This window comes from Chanos chanos, chromosome 9 (genome assembly GCF_902362185.1).
Source record: "Chanos chanos chromosome 9, fChaCha1.1, whole genome shotgun sequence".
Lineage (NCBI taxonomy): Eukaryota > Metazoa > Chordata > Actinopteri > Gonorynchiformes > Chanidae > Chanos > Chanos chanos.
This window is the reverse complement of record NC_044503.1, coordinates 11,377,452-11,403,924: the sequence shown is the minus strand read 5'-3', so window position 1 is coordinate 11,403,924 and position 26,473 is coordinate 11,377,452. Positions and strand designations below refer to the sequence as shown.

Below are 26,473 nucleotides of genomic sequence, written 5' to 3'. Positions count from 1 at the left end.
TTTCTCATCGAGCGTAGGTTGCCAAATATTACTGACACAAAACACCCGGCTAGTGGGAGGAGTTATATTTTTAAAGGTATAACATTAACGTCTAGGTAAAACTACATGAATGAATTTCGAGTACGGAGCATATGATTGGGTTTGTTTTTTGTTTTGTTTGTCAGTATTTAGTTAGCTTTTTGCTTTAAACACATTGTTTTTGTCGTTTTGCATTGTTTATTAACTTGTTACTTAAACTCCGGGATGCCCTGAGATAGGTTTTTTGGGGAAAATACTACGCAGTGTCTATGCCCTCCTGTAGCGGATTAACTACTTATTTTAATGCACCGAACATACAAAGAAAAGGGGTAAACAAACGAATTGAATTAATTTCATCCAGTAACACAGATCTAGCGTGTTTAAATTTTAGATAATATTTTTCAGTAAGTCTCATTTCAGTAAATATTAATCGGAGAGGACTTTTGGATGAAAAAACACTAGTTCATATTACACACAAGACCCATCCCTTCTCGAAAATTGACAATACTGTATTTTATATTCTGTTAAACGATACAGTGCAGTACTCTGTTATCGAATGTGACACATTCATGAAAAGGTGGAGAGCAATGGAAATAACTGGAAAAATGTCATAAACATAGGCTACTTACATTTTGCTATAAAACTAAAATATATCACATTTTAGCTTCCAACATTGTTTTATAGCTTTGTGGTCCAAATTAATTTGATTTCAAGTACAACGTGCGGAAATTGTCCTCAGTAAACATGTAGATGCTGCCACCTACTGATTTGCAAAAATTAAAATAAATTCACTCTTTTTCGCAGGTCCTTCCCGGCTCACACACCGAGAATGGTGTAGGCTACGTTTCGAATATGATATTTTCAAAGGTAGGGGCTACGTTTTTCCTGTACTGATCACAACTGAACTGACAGTCTTGTTTGTTTTAACAGACACTGAAGTACCAAGTGCGTGTGATTGGTACATTTTCCATGTTAAACATCAGTTTTGTTCGGTTAAGACAGTCAGTGGAATTACACAGTTGTTGTAAAGGCATTCACAAGACATTTTTCTCGACGAAATCGTGGAGTTTAACACAGATTGCATCTCAAGAAAAAAAAAAAAAAGAATCAATGAGAATATATAAGGTTTGTTAATAATTGTGCACTTTAATGTAGACATTGCCCTTCAAATGACAGTCCAGAAGATGGCGCTGCATACAACATGTTAGTTAATGGTTTATCGTTTTTACTTTTGTCCTAATCTGAGAACAGTTTCCCCGTTATGGTCATACGTTCACATGCAAATGCTTAGTATTTATCCAGCCTCTTAGTATTTATCCCCCCCCCCTTAGCCAATTCAGACGAAATGGCTTGTTATTCATCTACTTACCTTACTCTATAACACATCGATATGAAATGAAAATTTGTGAAATCAGAACGAAACTTGATGGAAATCTACCCGTGGTCAGTTAAATAATCTTGTTTTGGGGGTTGAACGAGGAGTCATTGACGACCCTAATAAAATGATATTGTTAAGTCTGAGATGGGACAGCCAAGTATCTCTGTTCTTCACAAGAGCAACTTGTGTGGAGCAGTGCCCATACTGTAGATTCTCCTGAAAAGAGACATACTGTAGTGTGCCAGAAGAACATGGTGAAGAAGAAGAAAAGCATGCGGTGAATTAGTCTAATACAATTCCCATAAACCAGTGGACTGGTAGTGGCAGTATTTGTACTATGAGATTGGCAGTCGTGACTTGAACATTCTAGGAGTAGAGGGAGCAATGAGTGTTGGCAGATGTAGGCAAACATCTGAGGAGATTCTACTTCAGTGTGCAAATGACTTTATAATGGTAAAAAAAATGTGTGTTCCATATGTCAGCAACCTCAAACATACTTAAACAATACTGGGAAGAACTACAGAACAACCGAACAACAGAAAAACTGTTTGAGAGGCACAGTCTAAACCCTGTTTTGAATCCCACTGAGCATCTGTGACCAGACTTGAACAGTGCTACCATCTATGCAACACAAATACATTACACACAAAATACTCATTGAAGAACTAACTAAATTCCTCAAATCCAGATGTACCAATGTGTTACAGCCCTATTGCAGAACCCTCAATGGTGCCTCTACAAGGGATTTACTTTAGGGTGGATATGTGTGTGTGTGTGTGTGTTTGTATATGTCTATGCATACAGGTGGGGGTATCAGGGATCTATCGGTGTTTCTGTGCATTAAATATTCTGCTGGTAACACAACATGGGGAGTTGTTCAAATGGAGTTAATACTGTCTTGTGGCATTCTATGTGTTTTAAAGGGGAGAGCAGATTTTGGCATTGATATACACACAGAAACTGCACACGAACACTGTACTTATTTATTGCGTATTACAAAGGGGAAACCACCCCACAAAAACAAAAAGCAACACGTATTAGAATTTAACAATGTAATACAACACTGCAAAATTACTTTTTTTCCTTACATGGACAAACGCACTGACACAAATGATTCCAATCCTCAAATATGATCTAAACAAAACAGGAAAAAAAAGAGAGAAATGTCCTGAGTGTATAATATTTGAAAAACACTACAGCCTTACATAGCTCAGGTACCAGTTTCAGTAAGAGAGTCTGATGAGAGACTTTTTATGTATCTTCTCTATAAGAGTTCAGTAGAGAATGACAAAAGATAACATTTCTATAAATTATTTCAGCAAAATAGCTAATGAGGGGACAAAGTTGACAGGACCAAGGTCTCATTTCAAGACACAAATAATTCATGGATAAGGTAAACAGGAGAAAAAACAGGATTTTGGGGCAAAATGGTATAGAATGGCATTGAGACCTACAAAGAAATTTGACAATGTTGCAGTACTGATACACTGTAGCTGATCGACTACCTGTTCCCAACTTCATAATTTTAGAAGATTAGAATAAAATAAAATATCCCTTGAAATATATTATTGTTGGGTTTTAATACAAGGTTTCATAGTCGAGTGTCCATGGTGTACTTGCTCCCAAAATGGACTTATCATATATGAAAGCTTAGGGCTTTTCCTGAATGTGTAAATTGTACCATAACTTGTATGTTTCTTCTGTCAGTCAAAAATATGAATGTACTGTGTGGATTTAGGCATCATGATTAAAATTTCAAATAGGTGGTTCTTCAAAATTACTTGTTTATTCTTGCAGATCTTTCATTACCAAAGAAGAGACTCAAGGAAAGAATGCCACATGATTACGGGATTAATTTCAATGATTCAGATATTAAAAAAAAAAATTAGAATCAATTCTGGTTCATTGTTATGGCTAAGCCATCACCATCCTATCTCAATGCAAGACCTAAAACAGCAAAGTTATTGGTTCCACACCAAGCTAAGGTTAGCAGAATGTCTTCTGAGGTAATGGGTTACTATGGTAACAGAGCTTTAACATGTTTTATGGTTTAAATAACTAATTAAGCCATCTCCTCATGGTACTGTAGCTGTAAAGTATAAAGTCAAAAAACTAACCGTCAAACATTAATTCAATTACAACTGCCTATTATGCCTGAGCTTTACCATTGAAACGGACCATGCAACCAAAACAATGTCTAACTATTTTACCAAAAATCTGCTATAGGACCAGCTGAGAATTTTTATCTTTCCCTTACTTTTCAGGACCACACATTTGGACTAACCAAAGGGGTTTGAAATTTCTTTACAGTATCCCTACACATATATAATGAGGTCCATTCTTTCTTTTTTTTCTTTTGTAATTTATTTTTAAAGATAACAATGGTAGCCTTATCCTTCTTATCTTCTACAGCTAAAAGGCAGAGCTAGAGTGGCCCTCTATAAAACTTGTGACAACAATGCAAAAAGCAGATCAAACCACCAAATGACATCTGTCCACAACTGCTAACATTCAATCTGTCTGTCCCTACAACCTCTCAGTAGTGTATTAGCAGGTGTCATGGAATATACAGCATTTTACCAAGAAGGCCTCAGTCTTTGTCTCACTGATCCCTTAATTTACACCAGTCCCTTAAATAATATAACCAACTGATCTTCACTTCATGTCCTAACGGAGTTGTCTCTTTGTGACGTGTTTTTGTTGTGCTTCTCATCATGTTTGTGGAGTGTCACCAGCATCACACTCTGTCATCTGAACCAAAAAAACAAATGAAAGAAAAACAATGGATGAAAATGGTACATTTCTATCTCTGTGACCAATGTTTCCCTGGAAATAGTTCATGTTTATACCATATCTTTAAGTCAGGCATGCATTTAGACAAGTTATAAAAAAAACATTAACAAACGAAGAAGCAGAATATTAAACATTTCTATACACTGGCCCTGTGCGTGTTTGCTTTACCTGTAGGGGCTGCAGTGTGCTGTCTGCTGCTCTTAATGTCCAAGAAGATAGTGTAAGCATCGTATGCAAACAGGATCCCAGCCAGCAAGCCAAACACCTAATCAATAGTAAGAGAGTAATGAATACAGAAATCAAATGCTATCCCAACACTGAAGTGTTATTCTGCCTATGCAAGAAGTTGTCAGTCTACTGTCGAGTCAATGGTTGACATTACTCTTGACGTTATTATGTTGTGAACAAGGTGCTGTATAATTGTGCGATGGTCTCTGTTTGAAGGGTGTGTTTGATTTTAACTCACCCCACCAGCAATGCGAGCACCGTCCCCTGCTCCACCAATAACACAGATCAGAGAAGTGATGAGGTACAGAGCTGCACCAATACCGGCACGGATCAGGTCCTGATGGGGAGGGCCAGTAAATGCGAGCACGTGTGTATGTGTATGTGTATGTGTATGTGTCTACTGTTCTTTTTGTTTGACCCAAAATAGCATGTAAGAGTGTGAGAGTACGTGTGTGTATGTTCCAAGCAAGAGTCAGTTTTACTTACACTCCAAATCCAGTTGACGCCCTGGAATTCCTTGTCGAGCTCGTTCATGAACACAACGAAGAAGATGATGGCAAAGACCATCTCGCAGATAGCCACTGCCAAGTAGCCTCCATACCGTGATGCCCCATAGCAGATGAGAATGACGAAGCTGATAAGCTGATGATTCACAGCGGAGACAGAACAGGGAAGAAGGAAAAAAGAAAGTTACTCCTATTACGCAAGATGTAGCAAACAGACGGTATCACCTCACACAACTCATCACAACACAGGTAAAACTGATTTTTCTAAATCACAAGACATCATCCACTCTGGTCCTCAGCACCAGAGTGCGGCAAGGCTGCTGCCTCAGCCCACGGCTGCACTCTCTGTTCACACATGACTGTACAGCCATACACAGCAGCAACTGGATCGTCGAGTTTGCAGACGACACCACATCGTTATTGGCCTGATGAGCAACGATGACGAAGCAGAGCACAGAGATGAGGTGTCCCAGCTGACATGGTGGTGCAAGGACAACAGCCTTGCACTGAACGTCAGCAGGACTAAGAAGCTCATCATGGACTTCAGGAACCACCAAAGGACCCACTCCCCCACCAGCAAAAATGGGACACCCATGGAAATCGTCAGTTACTTCCATTTCATGGACCCTAAAGATCCCCGACAACCTAGCATGGACTCACAACACAGAGGTCAAGAAGGCACACCAATGCCTCTACCCCTTACAGTGCCTTAGGAAATGTGGCATAAGCACATTATGGCTCGTGAACTTTGACCGTGGCACCATAGAGAGCACATACCACACAGTGACACGGGTGGTTTCATTGTGTGGTATGGCAGTACCACTGCACAGGACAGGAAAGTCATCCAGAGGGTCACGAGGATGGCGGAAAAGATCGCTGGTGTGCACTTCCATCCCCTGAGGAGATTTTTCTGACCAGGTGTTGGAACAAAGCCAGCTCCATCATACAGGATCACTGTCACCCTGGTCATCAACTATTCTCCCCCCTGCGGTCCGGGGGCTGGTACCGCAGCATTAGTACCGGGACAAGCAGGTTCAAGAACAGTTTCTACCCAACTGTTAATCGCTCACTTACTGCACTTATAATTGCTCTGGGAACTCGGCTACATAGCATGTGGGCACTCTCACTGTACTGTACTGCTCTGGTCACTTTATCATTTATCATTATACTGCACTGGTCACTTTATCATCATCATTTATTATTATACCTTTTCATTATATTGTTGCTTCAATATCACATTTCATGCCATTACCACCTTGTTGTTGCTAGTTACTATGCTATTATTATCACTGTACTGCACTTGGTCACTTTACTACATTTTTTTGCACCACCTGCCAGTGTTATAACGCCTACTTAGCTGTCAGTACTCCTGTCAGGACTTTGTCTTTTGGCCGCCCTGCTGGCCATTCTGAGAATTGTGTTGCCGTGTGCCTTTGTTTGTGTCTTGTATTGCCATGTGCTTCTGTTTGTTCCTGTGTTCTCCTGTCCCCGCCCCTCACCTGATGTCTATTATTGCCTTATTGTGTTCCACCAATCGCCTGCCCTTGAAGATAATTGTTCTGTGTATTTAAGTCCTGTGCTGGTGTCTGTTCTTTGTCATATTGTGACTGTTTCCTGTCTGTGAAAGTTGCCCTCTGTGATTTGTGAGTTTGATCGTGTTTACCTGGACCTGTTTTTGCGTTACGTTTTGGATTTGCTTGCCTTGTGGATCTCTGGTTTTGACCAATCTTTTGAATAACGATTCGGATTTGTTTGCTCTCTGGATTCCTGGTTTAGACCTTGGACTGGACACTGTTTCTGAGATTGGCTCCTGATTTTGCTTTTTTTTAATAAATCTTATTCTACCCAGTGGGTCTGCGATTGGGTCTTGGTCTGTCAAAACCTCACACTTAGCCACCTAACTCTTAGTCACTTTCTATTGTACTTTTACTGTATTTTATCGTACTTATTAGGTACTTACTTACGCTTTTATTTTACTTATCTTGTACTTGGTGTTTAGAATTTGTTTAGAAGTGATACTGTGGGGAGTGGGGAGTAAGCATTCCATTGTACTTGTCACGCATGGCAATAAAGGATCTTGATTCTTAATGTTAGTGTAGGTAAACAGGCTTAACTCTCCTTATGGCAGAGAGTGTCTTTAGAGCTACAGAGGTTGATAAGGCTTTGACTATGATACACTGCTGTTCAGCTCCTGTCAGTCACTCTCTATGATCATGGCAGATCTGCATGGACACAGCTGGCTAATTAAACCTTGGAATGAGGATGGGAATCAGGTTGTCAATTCCTTTTATCAATGCAGGCATGTTTTTCTGATGGTACACTTCCAAAACTGCAAATTTTGCTTTGCTCTCATTCAGTTGTATGGGGGCGAAATTCACTCTGATTGGGGGGAAATTGGAGCAAATCTGGCGGTGCAAGCGAAATTGAGATGGCGAATCCCAAACTTTATGCAAATAAAAAACCAATCAGTTCAGCGTGTGATGTGTTTGGTATGTGACATTCTCTAGTGAGGCAGAAGTAACCAAAAAAAAAGTCTGACCAAGATGGCGGAGGTTATGCCATCAGTTTACATTTTAATTTTGATTCTGTTTTCTTGTGATAACGTGTTTATTTTTTTTCTTTGTTTTCTCGATCTCAAATTATTTCTGTCATTAACACGAAATAACAAACCGTTGTTTTCCCATGATAATCACATAATCCATTCGATATCTTGGGAAAACGATACACTGTTTTCCTGTGATGATGAATTAATAGGTCATTGAGGTGGCCTGTCCAGTGTGGGATGCCATTCAGAGTAACAATCTCTGAGGACCAGGAGTACGTTGATCAGCGCATCACATTTGTCTTCAATTAAGGCTTGATGGCTGCTGAAATGGCCTTATGTCTTGCTTGGGAAGATATGTAATTGGTTACACTGAACAATGCAGCAAAGCACAGGCCACTTGACTATTATTTTGTTATTACAGGAAAACAGTTGCTTTCTCGGGATCTCAAATGAATTGTCGTTATCTTGGGAAAACAAAGTTTCATTATTTCATGATGACATAAGTCGAGATCTTGAGAAAACAAACAAAATAACACGATATCCTGAGGAAATGGAATCTAAATTAAATGTAAATTCATGGCATCTTAGGCGTTCTATTGGAGGCTAAAGGCTACATGTAGCATGAAAACATGTCTATGATTAAAAGATGTATGGGCAACCATTTGTGTCTACATCAACATGAGTTGTTGTTTACATAATACATGAACTTAGTCAGAGCCAGACAGGTAGAAAAAACTCTCAATGGCTCTGGTCAGGGCAGATAGACCACTAGCCCATTTAAGGATTCAAACTTTTGAGCTAGGTGACAGGCGAACAACAGGATAGCCAAATCTGCTTGCTGTTTTTGCAACCAGGCCCCCAGAACGAAATGTGTAGGGCGAAATTTCATTTTTGGTGTTCAAGCTTATTCCCTTTTGAAAAGGAGTCTTGTAATTTATTCAAATGTTGTATACATGTCTATTTTTCTAAAGAAGAATTGTTTATTTTATCCGTCAGTTTTATATTTGTTTTCCAAGTTATATCCTTTTAAGAAAAGGAGCACTGTAATTTATTTTAACATGCTGGAAGTCAGTGATCTCTTATCTAAGCCGTCTGAGACAGCTGACTCTGGAATCAGCTGTGGCTGGAGCCAGTTCATAAACTGAGAATGAAAGCAGTAGGTGGGACAAGTAAAATCCTTGGTGAGCTAAGGATTATGTTGGTTGTTTTTCCATTGAACTTCATATCGTATTGTTGTATGTGGTATGTATAGTGTGTAAAAGCAGAAACTGAGGTGCGAACGCAGAATGGCACTGAGTTCAGTGGCAGCACTTTCCCCAAGCATGATTCTGCATGTATCTTGTGCTGCAGGCAAAATCAGTGTCTCGGCTATAGTATGTAGCTTCCAGGTTTTGCAATACGTTGAGAGACGACATACGAAGCCTCGAGAAACTGACTAGACATGGTTGTGTGTTTAGTTAGAGTGGATCATTGATGATCAAGTGTATCACATTTTCTTTTAATGAAGTCAATGGGTTTGTCTTTTATTTTGGGGTGTCCAAGTGTCGCTTTAATCTGCAGGGTTTCATGCTGTCATTAGCAAGTACTTCCGCACTAATTACACACTGTGGACGGGGTTCCAATGTGCCAGTTACCGAAAAACGATCTGCAAATAACCCTCATCATATTTACAGAATTTTGTGGTACGCCCCTTGCATTTTGCGAGTGAGAGGTCTGTGACCACATGCCCTGCTTGAGGTTAAATCAGTCTTTCTGTGTCTATGACCACAATTAATACGCTGTAGAAAGGCCATGTCAATACACTGAGACCACAAAGTAGGCTATGTACGAATTCTGCACAGAGTGGAGAGAGAACTTTCACCGAAGCAGAGTTAATATCATCGACGAAACTGTGACGAAAAATGTTTGTCAGTGACCTTTTTCAAAACCAAAAGAAGATGAAAACTAAATAAAAATGAAAATAATAACTGTCACAAAATATATTACCATTTTAGTTGATGAATAATAATGAGACAATAATGGCAGAGACAGACGAATGGACAAGCAATTTAGCTACCATAGGCCTATATTTTTTCATCCAATGCTGCGCATGCACACAGTTAGCTAGATATGCACAGCCATGTATTGCATGCTTATGATTGGTTGATACATACTGGTAGTGCGTGCTCCACCAATATCCCCCCTCCTCTGAAAATTGAGCGTTAAACATTGTAACTAACATCAACTCGCCATCTCAAATCATGGCTGCTCTCGGAAGAAGAAAAAGGGCAAATTTGTGGACACATTTTAGCTATAATACAACAGAAAATAAAACACATTGCAAACAATGTGGGTGCAAAATCGGTGGGAAAAATACCACAAACCTCATTTGACTAAAACTTGTATAGTTTTTGTTGATTAAAAGTAGACTAAAACTAATACTGATTAAATGACTAAAATATGACAAAAACAAATATGGAGTTTAGTCAAAAGACTACATCTAAGACTAAATCATAATCACCTGCCAAAATTAACACTGCACAGAAGTGAACAAAACCTAAGCTTTTTGATACATTAGGATTACTATTGGCATGGTCTTGTATTTGCTGAAGTTGCAGCTTGTGTCTCCCAAAGGCAGTTGTATGACTTACTATTTCTGCAGCAAGAACAGCTCCTTTTCGAGTCCGCACGTAACTCTCTAAACTCGTCATGCAGTTGGCTGCAGGAGTTGTCTCTGTGATGTCAGCCATTCTGCAGTCTTTTCAATTTCAACGGTGTGCATTTTACCCTCTTTTACTAATATAGCGCACTAAAACTGGTGAATAAATTTAAAATGTCTATTAAGTCTACTAGGTTTGTAAACGAAAAAGTAATGTTTTACAGGGACACAGTCAACAACATCAAACAACAGCGAACTTAACACATTTCAAGATGTCACCGAAGAAAAGTGAAACCGAAAGCGAAAAAACGTAAGCGGTTGTTGTGGCAATGTATGTGTTGTACCTAGACTGTTAAGCTGTGACACTGAGAGTTGTAAGCGTTTGAGCCTTTGGTAAAGTTAAGAGAGAGAAGCACACAACAGAGTTGGAGTCTTTTATGTATTCATTTGCTTATTAAATGTAGAGCACATTTAACAGTTGTCAGTGTCTGTTTTCTTTCTAACCAAGATTCAGTTTGCAGTGAATTGGCCTTACATTTGCCCCTTTTCCACTGCCTTGTTGCCGGGCCTAATCTAGAACCAGGGCCATGCACTTCCACTGAATAATCACTGGTCCCGGTGCCAAAAAGCTGGCACCGACTAGGCTCCCCAAACTTGGTCCAAAAGTTGGAACCACTGACGTCAGTGTCTGTGCAAATTAGAACCACGCGAGAACCGCGAGAATCAGTTCATCATGTGATGTAAAATGTGCTCAGGCAGTGGCCAAAGGGTGGAACCATTAGTTGCTTCATTCCATTCTGCAAAACAACAGGTGTCACATTAAGATGTTGCTTTGTTGTTCTGGACATTTGCACTTAAGAACTTAATTCGTTACTATGTTGCAATCAAATATGACACATGCTCTCAAGAAGTTTTTGGGGAGTGGCAAAGAAGATGCAGCTGCTGTCGCCACGGCAGGGGAACCATCAACACAATCAGTCCCCTCTGAGAGTGAGTAGCCTGTTCATTTTTTGATTAAGATTGTGATGTTCTTTTCTTACAGTTTTGCCTGTCATCTATCATTTTATGGCCGATATGTTTCAATTCAATGTTTTTTCACACGTGATCATATTTATAGGTCAAGACGCATTCATAGCCGACTCAACAGATTTGCCTACTTGTCAGCCAGATTGAAGTGAAGTTGTAGCAGATGTGGGTAAGTTTCATCTGCACCGTCTTCATTATGGGAGAGTATATAGTTAGAATCATTATTTCCCTCATTTCGAGTGTTAAAATGTATGGATGCATTTTTTCCATTTGCCAGTGCTGGTGCACCTGAATTCATAACCTGAATTATTCTGGACTGTCCTGCAAGATCTTATTAATATTAATTGTGCTTTTGCCAACTAAAATGCTATCAGTTCTCAGCAGTGGCGAACTGTAAGGGCCTTCAAGGTATTAAGAGAAGGCCCTGGAATCCTCAGATGAAAAAAATAAAAAAACGCACCTGGATAATTCTATAAATACGACACGACATGACACGACCGGAATACTGATTAGGCCTGTGAGTTTAGTACAGCCACATTTTAATAACATTTTAGTTTAAGTGGGTCTAATATTAGATATATATAAAGATATATAGATATATATTACCTCCTTGAAGAAAAGATCCAGACGTTCTCTCTTTTGGCAATTTTATTGCTCCGGTTCAGCATTTTTCTTTTAATACACGAAACTTCTCTCTAACATTCACTACACTTTTTCTGCACAGGTACGCTTCTCCTCACACAAACTGATAGTGACTTTTTTTTTTAACTGACTGACAGTTACGTTGTTACTCAAATTTTCTCGCTTGCAACATCACATGACATGATCTTAACGTTCCAAAGACTAACGGAGCCAGCAAAACAACCAATGAACTGTCAACAACATAAAAGAGAAAACAAAATGAAAGACTCTTGCATATTTTGAACTATAACAATTATTACAATCCCTATATAAATTCTAGATCGCAACACCAACGTAGCGATATTGTAGAAACATAAAATGCATATTTTTCTCAAATGACCATGTAATAAAAACACTGCAACTCACCATGTCGCTGAATCAGTGGGAGCCCTGAGCTTGTTTCCCGGCAACAAGACGGTCCCTTCTAGGGGTGATGGGAGACAGTGATTCCCGAAGTGTGCTCCTTATGTCCAATCCACTTTGTAATTTTGTTTTTGTTGCCGTCATTGCGGAAAACCCTGCTTCGCAGAGATAGGTTGTTGGAAATGGAAGCAACGTTTTCAGTGCTTTTGTGGCTATCTCAGGATATTCAGCCTTGATTTTTATCCAGAAGGTCGGCAGAGATGTTCTCTCAAACATTATTCTAAGGCCACTGTCATTTGCAGCCTTAAGTAGTTGATCCTCTTCCTGCGCGGACATGGACGATTCACCTGGGATATTCACAAATGGGTCGCGGATCCATTCCTTCGCACTTCGTGGGTCTTTCTGTGAAATTATGTGAAATTAGTGAGTGAAATAATTTTTATCCTCAGCCTCAGGATCTTTTTTGTTGTTCTTTGTATGATGTTGTGGACAGTGGTCCATGGGATGTCAAATGCACGGGAGACGACTCGGTAAGAGGTAGCACCCATGAGCCAAAAGAGGTACACAAGGACCTCTAGCTCAAGTCCCCAGCCAGAGCACGCATGGTCGTTGGCGGTCATCATCCCAATCAAATTTTGCAAGGTTGGCCTGCTGAGTCTGAAGTCTTTGTCCAGATCAGTGACTCCATCCAAAAACGTACGTAGGAGGGGCACTTTCTCATTTAGGGTTCAGTATCTCACTGATGGCTCTGGCTGTAATGGACAATACTGTCACAACCTGCACCTCCGTTTTGGACTTTTAATTTGATATGTCTCTGTGCTCTTGTTCTGTGCCTGTCTCCGCCCCTCACCTGTTCCCGTTTGTCTGATTATTACCTTGTTAATTTCTACCAATCCTGTTTTGCCCTGTTTTGTTCTCCCTCTATTTAAGTCCTAGTGTTTTGCCTTGTCTTTGTCTATCGTTGTTTGTGTATTTTGCACACTGTTACGCTGCACCTTTTTGTTATCGGTTTTTGTTATTAGTTTGCACTGTATTTTGATCTTCAGTTCAAGTAAAGTCTTCCGTTTGTCACCATCAACCATCGTGTCTTGCACTTGGGTCCTGCACCACACCACAAGCGTGACAGAACGATAGACCCAACAAGGACCCAGCAAGACACTCCTGTCTCCCGGGCAGAGACGGTTCCAGCTCCTGACCTGGGTGCGGCGGGGCTCCCTCTCTCGGTAGGTTCTCCAGCCCCTAACCCGGGGGGGGAATTTTTTGGGGGGGGGCTCCCAGCCCTAGACCCAGGCACCACATGGACTGTGGTGCTGGGCCCAACCATCTCTAGGGCTGTGTCCGCTCCTGGGTCTCCTGTCTCTGCCACCCTGAATCCCCTTCAAACAGTGTCTCCGAAGGCTCCATGGAGGGTGTGCTGCCCAGCGCGAGGAATGCGCTGCCCGGCGCACCATGGAGGGTGTGCTGCCCAGCACGAGGAATGCGCTGCCCGGCGCACCACGGAGGGTGCGCTGCCCAGCGCGAGGAATGCGCTGCCCGGCGCACCACGGAGGGTGCGCTGCCCAGCGCGAGGAATGCGCTGCCCGGCGCACCACGGAGGGTGCGCTGCCCAGCGCGAGGAATGCGCTGCCCGGCGCACCACGGAGGGTGCGCTGCCCAGCGCGAGGAATGCGCTGCCCGGCGCACCACGGAGGGTGCGCTGCCCAGCGCGAGGAATGCGCTGCCCGGCGCACCACGGAGGGTGCGCTGCCCAGCGCGAGGAATGCGCTGCCCGGCGCACCACGGAGGGTGCGCTGCCCAGCGCGAGGAATGCGCTGCCCGGCGCACCACGGAGGGTGCGCTGCCCAGCGCGAGGAATGCGCTGCCTGGCGCACCACAGAGGATGCGCTGCCCAGCGCGAGGAATGCGCTGCCCGGCGCACCATGGAGAGTGCGCTGCCCAGCGCGAGGAATGCGCTGCCCGGCGCACCATGGAGGGTGCGCTGCCCGGCGCACCATGGAGGGTGCGCTGCCCAGCGCGAGGAATGCGCTGCCTGGCGCACCACGGAGAGTGCGCTGCCCAGCGCGAGGAATGCGCTGTCCTGCCCTGTTCTCGAGGCCGCTTTCCCGGCCCAGGTCAGCTCCCATGCTGACGCCCTGTGCAGGTCAGCTCCCATGCTGACGCCCTGTGCAGGTCAGCTCCCATGCTGACGCCCTGTCCTGGTCAGCTCCCATGCTGACGCCCTGTCCTGGTCAGCTCCCATGCTGACGCCCTGTCCTGGTCAGCTCCCATGCTGACGCCCTGTCCTGGTCAGCTCCCATGCTGACGCCCTGTCCTGGTCAGCTCCCATGCTGACGCCCTGTCCTGTTCCCGAGGTCCTTTCCCCGACCCAGCTCAGCCCTCTAGCCGACGTCGAGGCTGTTTTGAAGAGTTTGCTCCGTTCCTGTTCCTCTGCCGGTTTGGAAAATCTGTTCCAGCCAACCCCTCACCTGCTCGGCCGCAGAGGGGGCCCGTCGGCTGCAGCACCTTCGGTCATCCCTCTGTGCGCCCCCCCACCCACCCGGTCTGTTCTGGACTTTGTTTTTCTTTTGGGCCGTCTGGGAGCCGCCCCTTAAGGGGGGGGCTCTGTCACAACCTGCACCTCCGTTTTGGACTTTTAATTTGATATGTCTCTGTGCTCTTGTTCTGTGCCTGTCTCCGCCCCTCACCTGTTCCCGTTTGTCTGATTATTACCTTGTTAATTTCTACCAATCCTGTTTTGCCCTGTTTTGTTCTCCCTCTATTTAAGTCCTAGTGTTTTGCCTTGTCTTTGTCTATCGTTGTTTGTGTATTTTGCACACTGTTACGCTGCACCTTTTTGTTATCGGTTTTTGTTATTAGTTTGCACTGTATTTTGATCTTCAGTTCAAGTAAAGTCTTCCGTTTGTCACCATCAACCATCGTGTCTTGCACTTGGGTCCTGCACCACACCACAAGCGTGACAAATACCAAGTATCCCTAATACGATAAATGTGATTTATATTTTGCATTTAAGTTATTGCTGTTTCCTTTTTTGGGCCCTATGATTTATAATTTTTATGTATAATGTTTGACCGAAAAGTGTGTGGACACCTAATGCAGGGCTCTGTGCAAATCAGGTAAGTCTTTACAGACTGATCTCTTTGAATGTTTTATGTGCTGTCTATAAAAACATTCCTGCTGAAATTAAAAAGGGTCTCCTAAATTATGGGAAAACATGGTGTAATATTAACATGGACAACAACAAAGATAAGCATGTTTTGTTTCTGGGTTTTTTTTGTTTGTTTGTTTGTTTGTTTGTTTGTTTTTTGCCCACTGAACTCTAGAGAAGGTGTTGACAGACTTTTGAATGTAGAGTCTAGTATATTTAAGGTGGGCATATCGCTACTACTATTAAATGAAGTCATCTCGCTAACACAACAGGTTAGGTATTAGCTGGTAGGTAATATGATTTTGGAGGGATGTGATTTTGGTGCTGGATGGTCTGAGGGATGAATGCTGCTCTCCATCAAGGGGTACCTCAGTACCATTAGCTGCAGATATTTCAAGAGATTGGTTGGTAAATAGGGATTCAAGTGGCTGGATTTGACATGGGGCAGTGCTTCCTCTACCCATGCCCTGCCCACTATCGTCACTTGGGCCCCTGAGTCTAGCAGCATTTCAAGAGGCACGTCATTGATGAAACAAGAGACCATACATCATTTCCCGATAAGTTGTGCTACATGTTTTCTTGGGTTTGGTTGACAATTTATACTTAGGTACTGGGTAGGCTCTGCGTAACTGTGTACCCTTCACTGTGGCTTGACGTGCACCTCCCCAGAAATGTAACTATGCATCGTGGCGACGCAGACCGCAGCAACTGTGGTTGGACCGCTTGATAGCATCACCCTCGCTCTACCTCAATCGGTTCAATGGTCATACACACCATTGCCTCCAACATAATTTCAGTAAAAGTAACTGCTGTTCAACATTTATTAGCTCCAACTCCAACATGATCCTCTCAGTTTCAGTAGCCACTGAAAAATTTCCGGCAAAATGGCAAACTGAGCGCACGTTATTTTAAGAGCTCCGTTTGTTTGTCCCCCAAAGTTTAGAAACTAGTCCTTCTTTTTAACGCAAAACTTATTTCATGGATATTGCTGTGCAAAGACTGAATTCCAACTTTTTATTTAACATTATTCTCGCCACTGTTTGTAATGCACGAAGAAACTCAACACAGTGGCATAGAAACCTCACCGCAAACTAGCGTTTTGGCGGTGTAATTAGAAAACAACGCAGACACACCAACGCACAAGTATAAATGCTCACAACAGCATAGGCCAGTCGCATAGGCCATGGCATAGGCTCCCCGTAGAGCCTACGCAGAAGCATAAATCAGCCTTAAGAGGTTAGCTGGTTTGACCTTCACGGTGGGATTTTCAGTGTTCAAAGTCACTGGCTGCCCCTTTCCAGCGACCTCTTCCCATTTGTTGACAACTTCCTTTGCAGACGGCCCTGTGCCTCGCCTGGCCACAAATAAAACAATGGGGACAGCTCATGTTAGCCTGTTGTACACAGTCATGGCACCTACCCTTTGTCTCAGTTACTGGTGGCTAAGGACAAACCGTGGGGGTACTATGACCTCCAGATTTCACATTCTCAGTGGGTTTTGCCATCTGGGCCAGATCCTTGGTTACTGAGGACATTTGGGCTGTCAGCTCTTTAATGGCATCACTGTTGGCTTGTAACTCAAAATCAACTTTAGACGGTTTAGTCTGATCAGTCTGTTCATTACCGTCATGTTGAGTGGCATTTACATTCACTGGTCTGGATTTAGTTACTGTGCCCAGGCATTTTAACCTCCCTTCTTCCTCAGTGGTAGACTTGCTTATTTTCTCCAAGAGGAAGTCATCAGTAACCTTCATGTCTGAGAGAAAGGGTTTAATCTCATGTCTAACATGACTTCTCTCATTCAGTCCTTGGTAAAGTGTGTGAGGGATAGTGCCCTGAACAAGCTTTTTGTTGTAGCAAAAATCTGCACCAGGTTGTTGTGACTCGAAAAGTGCTCTCTGCTTTAACCCCATAACTCTGTAGAGAAACTGCTGTGGGCTCTTTTTGTCATGCTGTCTAGCATTATTTAGCTCCTGAAAGAGCTCAGTAACAGTTTAGTCCCTAGCATGAGAGCAGAGAAATCTCTTTAACTCACAGTAAGATCATCATTATTAGTCAACATTTCCCTGAATGTACCAGGTTTAGTTATCTTAAGGAATGCTTGCATGATGTCTGACTCTCTAAACCCCTCTTGCAAACTTGCTTCAATCTGTTTACAAAGGCTGTTGTATGAGATGTCAGATCCTGTATCAGAGATTTGACCACAATGTAGTTTACATTCACTGCGAGGTAGCAGAGCTGTTACATCTGTCAGTCTTACAACCTGATCAGTGATGGTAGAGGATGAATTCGTCCTACCCAGATGAACACCACTGCTGCTGGTGACACTGAACTTCGTTGGTGTCAACATGGTGATGTCCCTGACAGGTGCGTGAGTGTCTCTGTCCATGGTTGATGGGTGTGTGTGAATGTTTTCACCCTTGCTAGTGGAAGAGATGTGTTTGTCGGTGAGTCAGTGCATCTTTCCTGAGTGCTGCATTACCAACTTCAACGGCTCCAGTGTCTTGGACTAGTGTCAGTTCATTGAGTAGGTCCTGGAGAGTGAGGAGTTGAGCCATACCTTCATCTTCCATAGCTTTCAACTTCTCACCTCTGATGTAGTCAACAATCAAGTCATAGAGATCTGATTCACTTAGTTCTTCAACATTGTAAGTTTCTTGGCCGTCCTCAAATGAACTTGCAACAGTCTGTAGCTGACCTGCACTTAAATCTTAAAGTTTCTCTTGGATCTTGAAGATCAGCATCTGCCATGGGGTTACCATAGCCATCTTGACCTGTCCCCGTGACTGTCGCTCTCTGGATGACACTCAACACAGCAGCCTTCCCTGAAGCTTTGGGCACTGGATCTCCGCGTTGCAGTGATTGCCTACCCTGCTCTATGATTCTGGGATCCTGGACAAGCCCCCAGTTGTTACCAGCACCAGATCTAGGGGTATCTGGACTGGCAGCAAATGATACACAGGCTAAATAGCTCTGTGGATACACAAAGAGACAGACAACAGTTAGTGCCTTACTCGCGCCCGTTGTAGTTTAATACTGAGTGGTATCTTATATGGGAATGCTCTAAGGCCAAACCATTCTGGCATGAAGTGCTGGAATTTTTGGAGACATGGGTGGGACAAACCTTAACGGTTTCCCCACGCTTATGCCTTTTGGGAGATAAAACAGAAATACCAAATGTGACAAAAAGTGCATATTCAGTTTTGATGGTTGGGATAGTCTCAGCCGCTAGAATTATACTGAGACATTGGAAATCAACCACGCGTCCGACACTTCAAGAATGGAAAGTGCTAATGAGTGAAACAGCATCATACGAGGTTATGTTGGCTTGGATGGGGGGGAAAGGTTGCCAAGCATTGGAAATTTGGGATTATTTTATGGTTCATTTGACCGCTAACTAGAAGCTTGAATGTATAATTTTCTTTATTTTCCTCCCTCCCTCTTCTGAAATATTTAAATACCAAAATTCCTGAGTGTTTAACATGTACAACTTTATTTTCCTTTAACCAGGAGCACTTGTTTTTTCATTGTTCTGCCATGCCACTGTCTGACTTGTCTTTCTGTATGTTGTGCCACATGAGCGGTTTTGTACAATGTTTAAAATAAAAACTTAAATTACAAAAAAAAAATACTGAGTGGTATCGGGCTCGGAGAAACTGCAGTCTCCCGTGCATTCCACAGAAGTGCTACAGCGCCATCTACCGACATGGTGTACTAACACGCTATAGTGTCATTAGAATAAAATGTGTAATTATATTATAATCATAATTATAATGTCTATCAGAATAAGTCTAATAATTATTTTTTAAAAATAGGAGGGTTTATCTGTTTTATATTAAACGTTTAATAAAGGCCATTTCTTAATCCTTTACATGTACATCATTCAACAACTCTTTCCCTGCGCCCTACTCGATAGGCTACATTGTGCTTGGAATTTTCTCGTCGAGAGTAGGTTGCCAAATATTACTGACACAAAACACCCGGCTAGTGGGAGGAGTTATATTTTTAAAGGTATAACATTAACATCTAGGTGAAATTATATGAATGAATTTCGAGCACAGAGCATACTATAATCTACAATATTTTATATTTTGTAAAACTTCCTGTACTGATCACAGTTGAACTGACATGTCTGCAGGCTTGTCGATTTTAACAGATAGAAGTACCAAGTGCGTTTGATTAGTAACTTACATTTTCCAAGTTAAATATCAGTTTTGTTCGGTTAAGACAGTCAGTGGGCATATACAGTTGTTCTAAAGGCATTCACAAGACATTTTTCTCGACGAAATCCTGGAGTTCAACACAGATTGCACCTTTAAAACCCGCTAATTAATGAGAACATATTAGGTTTGTTAGTAATTGTGGCCATTAATGTAGACATTGCCCTTCAAATGACAGTCCAGAAGATGGCACTGCATACAACATTTTAGTTAATGGTTTATCATTTTTACTTTCGTCCTAATCTGACAATGTTTTTCCCGTTATGGTCATATGTTCACTTGCACATTTTTAGTATTTATCCAGTCTCCTTAGCGTGCCCCACCCCCTGCCAATTCAGACGAAATGACTTGTTATTAATCTACTTGTCTTACTTTATAATGTCGATATGAAATGAAAACTTCAGAACGAAATCAGAACGAAACTTGATGGAAATCCACCCGTGGTCAGTTAAATCGTTTGACACGACTTAGGTGTACGTACGACTATCTCTATAAGGTAAGGTGCCACAATCGACAGTAAATCAGTGCAAATTTATTGCGAAGACCACGGGGCTGTGAGTAGTCTGCGACTGGAGTCGGTTCATTTTAAGGAATCAAACGTTCATATTTCTCATAACACAAAGTCTTTCTTGCCCTTTACCCAAGTCATGCCGTTGTATACAAATACTCTTGTTTTTGTTTTGGAGGTTGAACGAGGAGTCATTGACGACCCTAATAAAACGATATTGTGATGTCTGAGATGGAACGGCCAACTGTCTCTGTTCTTCACAAGAGCAACTTGTGTGGAGCAGTGTCCATACTGTAGATTCTCCTGAAAAGAGACATAATGTAGTTTGCCAGAAAAAGAAGAAGAAGAAGAAGAAGAAAAGCATGCGGTGAATTAGTCTAATACAATTTCCATAAACCAGTGGACTGGTAGTGGCAGTATTTGTACTATGAGATTGGCAGTCGTGACCTGAACATTCTAGGAGTAGAGGGAGCAATGAGTGTTGGCAGATGTAGGCAAACATCTGAGGAGATTCTACTTCAGTGTGCAAATGACTTTATAATGGTAAAAAAAATGTGTTTTCCATATGTCAGCAACCTCAAACATACAGATAAAACAGTACTGGGATGAACTACAGAACAACTGAACAACAGAAAAACTGTCTAAACCCTGTTTTAAATCTCACTGAGCATCTGTGAGCAGACTTGAACATTGCTACTATCTATGCAACACAAATACATTACACACAAAATACTCATTGAAGAACTAACAAAATTCCTCAAATCCAGATGTAGCAATGTGTTACAACCCTATTACAGAACCTTCAAAGGTGCCTCTACAAGGGATTTACTTTAGGGTGGATATGTGTGTGTGTGTTTCTATATGTGTGTGCATACAGGTGGGGGTATCAGGGATCTATTGGTGTTTCAGTGCATTAAATATTCTGCTGGTAACACAACATGGGGAGTTGTTCAAATGGAGTTAATACTGTCTTGTGGCGTTCTATGTGTTTTAAAGGGAAGTGCAGATTTTGCCATTGATATACACACAGAAACTGCACACGAACACTGTACTTATTTATTGCGTATTACAAAGGGGAAACCACCCCACAAAAACAAAAAGCAACACGTATTAGAATTTAACAATGTAATACAACACTGCAAAATTACTTTTTTTCCTTACATGGACAAACGCACTGACACAAATGACTCCAATCCTCAAATATGATCTTAACAAAACAGGAAAATAAAAGAGAGAAATGTCCTGAGTGTATAATATTTGAAAAACATTACAGCCTTACATAGCTCAGGTACCAGTTTCAGTAAGAGAGTCTGATGAGAGACTTTTTATGTATCTTCTCTATAAGAGTTCAGTAGAGAATGACAAAAAATAACATTTCTGTAGATTATTTCAGCAAAATAGCTCATGAGGGGACAAAAGTGACAGGACCGAGGTCTCATTTCAAGACACAAATAATTCATGGATAAGGTAAACAGGAGAAAAAACAGGATTTTGGGGCAAACTGGTATAGAATGGCATTGAGACCTACAAAGAAATTTGACAATGTTGCAGTACTGATACACTGTAGCTGATCGACTACCTGTTCCCAGCTTCATAATTTTAGAAGATTAGAATAAAATAAAATATCCCTTGAAATATATTATTGTTGGGTTTTAATACACAGTTTCATAGTCCTGTGTCCTTGGTGTACTTGCTCCCAAAATGGACTTATCATATATGAAAGCTTGGGGCTTTTCCTGAATGTGTAAATTGTACCATAACTTGTATGTTTCTTCTGTCAGTCAAAAATATGAATGTACTGTGTGGATTTAGGCATCATGATTAAAATTTCAAGTAGGTGGTTCTTCAAAATTACTTGTTTATTCTTGCAGATCTTTCATTACCAAAGAAGAGACTCAAGGAAAGAATGCCACATGATTACGGGATTAATTTCAATGATTCAGATATTAAAAAAAAAAATTAGAATCAATTCTGGTTCATTGTTATGGCTAAGCCATCACCATCCTATCTCAATGCAAGACCTAAAACAGCAAAGTTATTGGTTCCACACCAAGCTAAGGTTAGCAGAATGTCTTCTGAGGTAATGGGTTACTATGGTAACAGAGCTTTAACATGTTTTATGGTTTAAATAACTAATTAAGCCATCTCCTCATGGTACTGTAGCTGTAAAGTATAAAGTCAAAAAACTAACCGTCAAACATTAATTCAATTACAACTGCCTATTATGCCTGAGCTTTACCATTGAAACGGACCATGCAACCAAAACAATGTCTAACTATTTTACCAAAAATCTGCTATAGGACCAGCTGAGAACAACATTTTTATCTTTCCCTTACTTTTCAGGACCACACATTTGGACTAACCAAAGGGGTTTGAAATTTCTTTACAGTATCCCTACACATATATAATGAGGTCCATTCTTTCTTTTTTTTCTTTTGTAATTTATTTTTAAAGATAACAATGGTAGCCTTATCCTTCTTATCTTCTACAGCTAAAAGGCAGAGCTAGAGTGGCCCTCTATAAAACTTGTGACAACAATGCAAATAGCAGATCAAACCACCAAATGACATCTGTCCACAACTGCTAACATTCAATCTGTCTGTCCCTATAACCTCTCAGTAGTGTATTAGCAGGTGTCATGGAATATACCGCATTTTACCAAGAAGGCCTCAGTCTTTGTCTCACTGATCCCTTAATTTACACCAGTCCCTTAAACAATATAACCAACTGATCTTCACTTCATGTCCCAACGGAGTTGTCTCTTTGTGACGTGTTTTTGTTGTGCTTCTCATCATGTTTGTGGAGTGTCACCAGCATCACACTCTGTCATCTGAACCAAAAAAACAAATGAAAGAAAAACAATGGATGAAAATGGTACATTTCTATCTCTGTGACCAATGTTTCCCTGGAAATAGTTCATGTTTATACCATATCTTTAAGTCAGGCTTGCATTTTGACAAGTTATAAAAAAAACATTAACAAACGAAGAAGCAGAATATTAAACATTTCTATACACTGGCCCTGTGTGTGTTTGCTTTACCTGTAGGGGCTGCAGGGTGCTGTCTGCTGCTCTTAATGTCCAAGAAGATAGTGTAAGCATCGTATGCAAACAGGATCCCAGCCAGCAAGCCAAACACCTAATCAATAGTAAGAGAGTAATGAATACAGAAATCAAATGCTATCCCAACACTGAAGTGTTATTCTGCCTATGCAAGAAGTTGTCAGTCTACTGTCGAGTCAATGGTTGACCTTACTCTTGACGTTATTATGTTGTGAACAAGGTGCTGTATAATTGTGCGATGGTCTCTGTTTTAAGGGTGTGTTTGATTTTAACTCACCCCACCAGCAATTTGAGCACCGTCCCCACCGTCCCCTGCACCAATAACACAGATCAGAGAAGTGATGAGGTACAGAGCTGCAGCAGTGATCGCACGGATCAGGTCCTGATGGGAAGGGACAGACCCACACACACACGCACACACACACACACACACACACACACACACACAAATTTAGTCTGTCTTAGTATGTTTCTTTGTTTTCTAGTGTGTTTATTAAAAGGGCACATGGCAGTCTACATGCTGCCACGTTTTAGGATTAGTTGGTGTGTGAGGGTCATTCACATCTACACATGCAGAGTACTCTGTATGGCTTTGTTGCTCAAGTTAAAGTCTCTATATGATGAGTAATGGATCGCTTTTTGTGGGAGCATGTGTGTGTCAGAGATGGGGACTCGAATTTGCGACTTGGACTCGAGTCGCACTTAAGTCGCACGCACAGTGACTTGACTTGAAACTCATCCTCAAAAGACTTTAGACTCAACTCTGACTCGAGATTTGGGACTCTGGAACAATCTTTTTTTTTTTTTTTGGCACATTAACATTAAAGAATTGTCTGACGAGCTGGATGTCATTCCCTCCCTTATTATCATTCGTAACTTTACGCATGTGCACGACCACAGATGATTGTAAGCAGCAGCAACAACACCTTAACCATGGCGAGCACACCTGCAGCTGCTGTGCCATTTGTGATAAGCTTTGGCTATAATGCCTTCACACAAGGCTCAAACAAAAAATGGCTAAATGCAAGGTGTGCAATATCAAAATAAAGGATGCTGGATCGACCACGTCAAATTTTGTTAGGCACCTCAAAGCGCGCCCGCATAAGTCAGTCAGTTACTTGGTAATGTCAAAGACAAGTTAACATTAGCGCCTATAGATGTTTAGCAAACATGTTTGCTCAGCATCATCTATCTAACATTAACTTGTTACTAGCTTTGTAGCTAAGGCAGGTTAACTTGATTAGATTGCTGTTTGATGTATATTTTGAAAAGACGAGTGAATGTTGCACAATACAGTTATCAACTTTCGAAAGGAAAGCTTTCATTGTGTTTTTTTCATATTGCACTGCAATAGCCAGTTTAGAGTGATCATATACAACTAATCAATACTGATAACATATGCTAATAGATAAAGGATAATGCAATACATGCTTTGAATTCCTCAGATATAGCAATGCAGTGTTCCAAGCAGACCAGATGGCATGGAGCAGATGATAGAACGCTCATTACAACCATGAGAGACTTGAGACTTGACTTGGACTTGAGCTCAAAGACTTGAGACTTGACTTGGATGTGTAAAAAATGACTTGTGAGCATCTCTGGTGTGTGTGTGTGTGTGTGTGTGTGTGTGTGTGTGTGTGTGTGTGTGTCTCTACTGTTCTTTTTGTTTGAAACAAAATAAAGTGTAAGGGTGTGAGAGTATGTATGTGTATGTTCTAAGCAAGGGTCAGTTTTACTTACACTCCAAATCCAGCTTATGAACTGGAATTGCTTGTCAAGCTCACCCATGAACACGACGAAGAAGATAATGGCAGAGACCATTTCGCAGATTGCCAATACTATGTAGCCTCCATACAGTGATGTCGCATAGCAGATGAGAACGATGAAGCTGATAAGCTGATAATTTACAGCGGAGACAGAACAGAGAAGAAGGAAAAAAGAAAGTTACTAAAATTAGGCAAGATGTAGCAAACATACGGTATCACTACGCACAACTCATCACAACAGAGGTAACACTGATTTTTCTAAATCACAACACGTCATCCACTCTGGTCCTCAGCACCAGAGTGCGGCAAGGCTGCTGCCTCAGCCCACGGCTGCACTCTCTGTTCACACATGATTGCACAGCCATACACAGCAGCAACCGGATCGTCGAGTTTGCAGACGACACCACAGTTATTGGCCTGATGAGCAACGATGACGAGATAGAGCACAGAGATGAGGTGTCCCAGCTGACGCGGTGGTGCAAGGACAACAGCCTTGCACTGAACGTCAGCAGGACTAAGAAGCTCATCATGGACTTCAGGAACCACCAAAGGACCCACTCCCCCACCAGCAAAAATGGGACACCCATGGAAATCGTCAGTTACTTCCATTTCATGGACCCTAAAGATCCCCGACAACCTAGCATGGACTCACAACACAGAGGTCAAGAAGGCACACCAATGCCTCTACCCCTTACAGTGCCTTAGGAAATGTGGCATAAGCACATGATGGCTTGTGAACTTTGACCATGGCACCATAGAGAGCATTCTGACGGGTGGTGTCATTGTGTGGTATGGCAGTACCACTGCACAGGACAGGAAAGTCATCCAGAGGGTCATGAGGATGGCGAAAAAGATCACTGGTGTGCAGTCCCATCCCCTGAGGAGATTTTTCTGACCAGGTGTTGGAACAAAGCCAGCTCCATCATACAGGATCACTGTCACCCTGGTCATCAACTATTCTCCCCCCTGCGGTCCGGGGGCTGGTACCGCAGCATTAGTACCGGGACAAGCAGGTTCAAGAACAGTTTCTACCCAACTGTTAATCGCTCACTTACTGCACTTATAATTGCTCTGGGAACTCGGCTACATAGCATGTGGGCACTCTCACTGTACTGTACTGCTCTGGTCACTTTATCATTTATCATTATACTGCACTGGTCACTTTATCATCATCATTTATTACTATACCTTTTCATTATATTGTTGCTTCAATATCACATTTCATGCCATTACCACCTTGTTGTTGCTAGTTGCTATGTTATTATTATCGCTGTACTGCACTTGGTCACTGTACTACATTTTTTTGCACCACTTGCTAGTGTTATAACTCCTACTTAGTCACCTAACTCTTCTTAGTCACTTTCTATTGTACTTTTACTGTATTTTATTGTACTTATTAGGTACTTACTTACGCTTTTATTTTACTTATCTTGTACTTACTTAGTGTTTAGAATTTATGTTTAGAAGTGATACTGTGGGGAGTGGGGAGTAAGCATTCCATTGTACTTGTCACGCATGGCAATAAAGGATCTTGAATCTTGATTCTTGAAATGTTATCAGTGTAGGTAAACAGGCTTAACTCTCCTTATGGCAGAGAG

General features: G+C 41.8%; 1 protein-coding gene across 1 annotated transcript; it reads right to left on the bottom strand.

Annotated features, from left to right (window-relative positions):
- Positions 1-1,893: 1,893 nt before the first annotated feature.
- Positions 1,894-10,197, bottom strand: LOC115821361 (proteolipid protein 2-like). The gene is made up of 5 exons (XM_030785187.1): positions 10,099-10,197; positions 4,904-5,059; positions 4,656-4,754; positions 4,358-4,454; positions 1,894-1,913 (listed from the first exon to the last, which is right to left on the bottom strand). The coding sequence occupies exons 1-5, from the start codon at positions 10,195-10,197 to the stop codon at positions 1,894-1,896; spliced, it is 471 nt and encodes a 156-aa protein (XP_030641047.1).
- Positions 10,198-26,473: the final 16,276 nt, after the last annotated feature.